General features: G+C 41.6%; 1 protein-coding gene across 1 annotated transcript; it reads right to left on the reverse strand.

The window, feature by feature from the left end:
* Positions 1–1422: 1422 nt before the first annotated feature.
* On the reverse strand, positions 1423–2940 carry LOC135217582 (pneumococcal serine-rich repeat protein-like). Its single transcript, XM_064253548.1, has one exon. The coding sequence runs from the start codon at positions 2938–2940 to the stop codon at positions 1423–1425; it is 1518 nt and encodes a 505-aa protein (XP_064109618.1).
* Between the last annotated feature and the right edge of the window lie 451 nt (positions 2941–3391).

The raw sequence follows: 3391 nt of genomic DNA on the forward strand, positions 1-3391 counted from the left end.
TATATATATATATATATATATATATATATATATATATATATATATATATATATATATATATATATATACATATATATTTATATATATTTATATATGTACACTATAGTATGTGCCCCACAGTACAAGCCGTCAATAAAAAAAAATAGCCAGAACACCGGAGCTGAATGTTAGCGATGTCTGGTGCTGAAAATAAACCGATCAACTTGAGCCCAGGCACGGGCGTTGTTTCAACGCACTTGAAATATGACCGCGGAAAACACGGTTTCAAGTTGCCTTGTCCATGTTTTTGGCGTTTAATTAATGGTGGGGAAAATGATGGCGTATGAGAAGGGGCTAACTATCACCTCCTTTACGTAATTAACCGATGTTTTGTGTTTTCTTTTCTTTTTCGTTTTTTTCTTATTTTGGGTAACTGATATGAATTCATTAGAGAACATAAATATATTTTGTGAAAACAATGATTTGAACTATTAAGATGAAAGGTGACAAAATGTTGACAGAAAGGTATAGATACAGAGAATACTGTATGTTTCCAGACTTGTATTTTATGTATTTTTTTTTTCTACCTTAGCATGAACATTTTAAGAAAAAAATTTAAGAAGAAAAATGAAAAAAAGAACCACCTAAGACTAAAGCATTTTTCAGTATAATGCATATCGAACATGACAATAAAAAAGCAATGGAAATGAAGGCACAGTTACTACGTCTCAACATTCCTAAGTTGCTGCAAAAAACAGAAAAAAAAATCCATCTAGAAAATAAACATAAGACGAGAAAAACACACATATTTCAGAGAATATTCTATTCAAGTGTCCTATGTTTCTTTTGAGCGTAATAGAAGCAAATCACACCTAAAATAGAAGGAAACTCAACTATCAAATAAAAACTTTCAGCGATTCCTCCCACGAGGAGAAACACAAGGATAACCTACTTGCATAAATGAACAACATTGCACGCCCACTAGAACAAGGCCCATGTAATGGGCATGACCACCGAGGTGTCACATGGGAATGAACACTGCAAGAAGTTGCAGAATGAACACTAGAAGCAGTGGCTGAATGAACAATGCAAGCAGTGGCAGAATGATTACTAGAAACAGTGGCGGAATGAAACACGCAGGCAGTGACAGAATGAACACTGCAAGTGGCTGAATGAACAATGCAAGCAGTGGCAGAATGTACATTAGAAGCACTGCCAGAATGAACACTGCAAGCAGTGGCAGAATGAACACTGTAAGCAGTGGCAGAATGAACACTGTAAGCAGTGGCAGAATGATCATTAGAAGCAATTGCAGGATGAACACTGCAAGCAGTGGCAGAATGAACACTACAAGCAGTGGCAGAATGAACACTAGAAGCAGTTGCAGAATGAACATTGCAAGCAATGGCAGAATGAACACTACAAGCAGTGGCAGAATGAACATTAGAACGCAGTTGCAGAATGAACATTGCAAGCAGTGGCAGAATGAACACTACAAGCAGTGGCAGAATGAACACTGCAAGCAGTGGCAGAATGAACACTACAAGCAGTTGCAGAATGAACACTAGAAGCAGTGGCTGAATGAACATTGCAAGCAGTGGCAGAATGAACACTAGAAACAGTGGCAGAATGAACACTGCAAGCAGTGGCAGAATGAACACTGCAAGTGGCTGAATGAACAATGCAAGCAGTGGCAGAATGTACATTAGAAGCACTGCCAGAATGAACACTGCAAGCAGTGGCAGAATGAACACTGTAAGCAGTGGCAGAATGAACACTGTAAGCAGTGGCAGAATGATCATTAGAAGCAATTGCAGGATGAACATTGCAAGCAGTGGCAGAATGAACACTACAAGCAGTGGCAGAATGAACACTAGAAGCAGTTGCAGAATGAACACTGCGAGCAGTGGCAGAATGAACACTGCAAGCAGTGGCAGAATGAACACTAGAAGCAGTTGCAGAATGAACATTGCAAGCAGTGGCAGAATGAACACTACAAGCAGTGGCAGAATGAACACTAGAAGCAGTTGCAGAATGAACATTGCAAGCAGTGGCAGAATGAACACTACAAGCAGTGGCAGAATGAACACTAGAAGCAGTTGCAGAATGAACATTGCAAGCAGTGGCAGAATGAACACTACAAGCAGTGGAAGAATGAACATTGCAAGCAGTGGCAGAATGAACACTACAAGCAGTGGAAGAATGAACATTGCAAGCAGTGGCAGAATGAACATTGCAAGCAGTGGCAGAATGAACACTGTAAGCAGTTGCAGAATGAACATTGCAAGCAGTGGCAGAATGAACACTGCAAGCAGTGGCTGAATGAACATTGCAAGCAGTGGCTGAATGAACATTGCAAGCAGTGGCAGAATGAACACTGCAAGCAGTGGAAGATTGAACATTGCAAGCAGTGGCAGAATGAACACTGCAAGCAGTGGCAGAATGAACACTGCAAGCAGTGGCAGAATGAACATTGCAAGCAGTGGCAGAATGAACACTAGAAGCAGTGGCAGAATGAACACTGCAAGCAGTGGCTGAATGAACATTGCAAGCAGTGGCAGAATGAACATTGCAAGCAGTGGCAGAATGAACACTGTAAGCAGTTGCAGAATGAACACTGCAAGCCGTGGCAGAATGAACACTACAAGCAGTGTAAGAATGACATTGCAAGCAGTGCAAATGACACTCCAAGCAGTGGAAAATGAACATTGCAGCAGGGCAGAATGAACATTGCATGCAGTGGAGAATGAACACTGTAAGCGTTGCAGAATGAACATTGCAAGCGTGCAGAATGAACACTACAGCCGTGGAAGAATGAACAGTGCAAGCAGTGGCCAGATGACGTGCAGCAGTGGAGAATGAACACTGCAAGCGTGGCTGAATGACATTGCAAGGAGTGGCAGAATGAATACTGCAAGCAGTGGCTGATTGTACATTTGGCAAGCATGGTCTGATGAACATTGCAAGTCAGTGGCAGAATGACATTCGACGGCAGTTGCAGAATGACATTGGCAAGCAGTGGCAGAATTAACCTGTAACAGTGGCAGAATGGAACACTGTAAGCAGTGGCAGAATGAACACTAGAAGCAGTGGCGATGGACCACTGCAAGCAGAGTCTGAATGACCATTGCAAGCAGTGCAGAATGAACATTGCAAGCAGGCAGAAATGAACACTGTAAGCAGTGCAGAATGAACACTGCAACAGTGGGTGAATGACATGGAAAAAAGTGGCAGAATGAACACTAGAAGCAGTGGCAGAATGAACATTGCAGCAGTGTCTGAATGAAACATTGCAAGCAGTGTCTGAATGAACATTGCAACAGTGTCTGAATGAACATTGCAAGCAGTGGCTGCAGAATGAACATTGCAAGCAGTGGCAGAAATGAACATTGCAAGCGGGTGTCATAATGAA

The sequence above is a fragment of the Macrobrachium nipponense genome, chromosome 7 (assembly GCF_015104395.2).
Source record: "Macrobrachium nipponense isolate FS-2020 chromosome 7, ASM1510439v2, whole genome shotgun sequence".
In the NCBI taxonomy this organism is placed as follows: Eukaryota; Metazoa; Arthropoda; class Malacostraca; order Decapoda; family Palaemonidae; genus Macrobrachium; species Macrobrachium nipponense.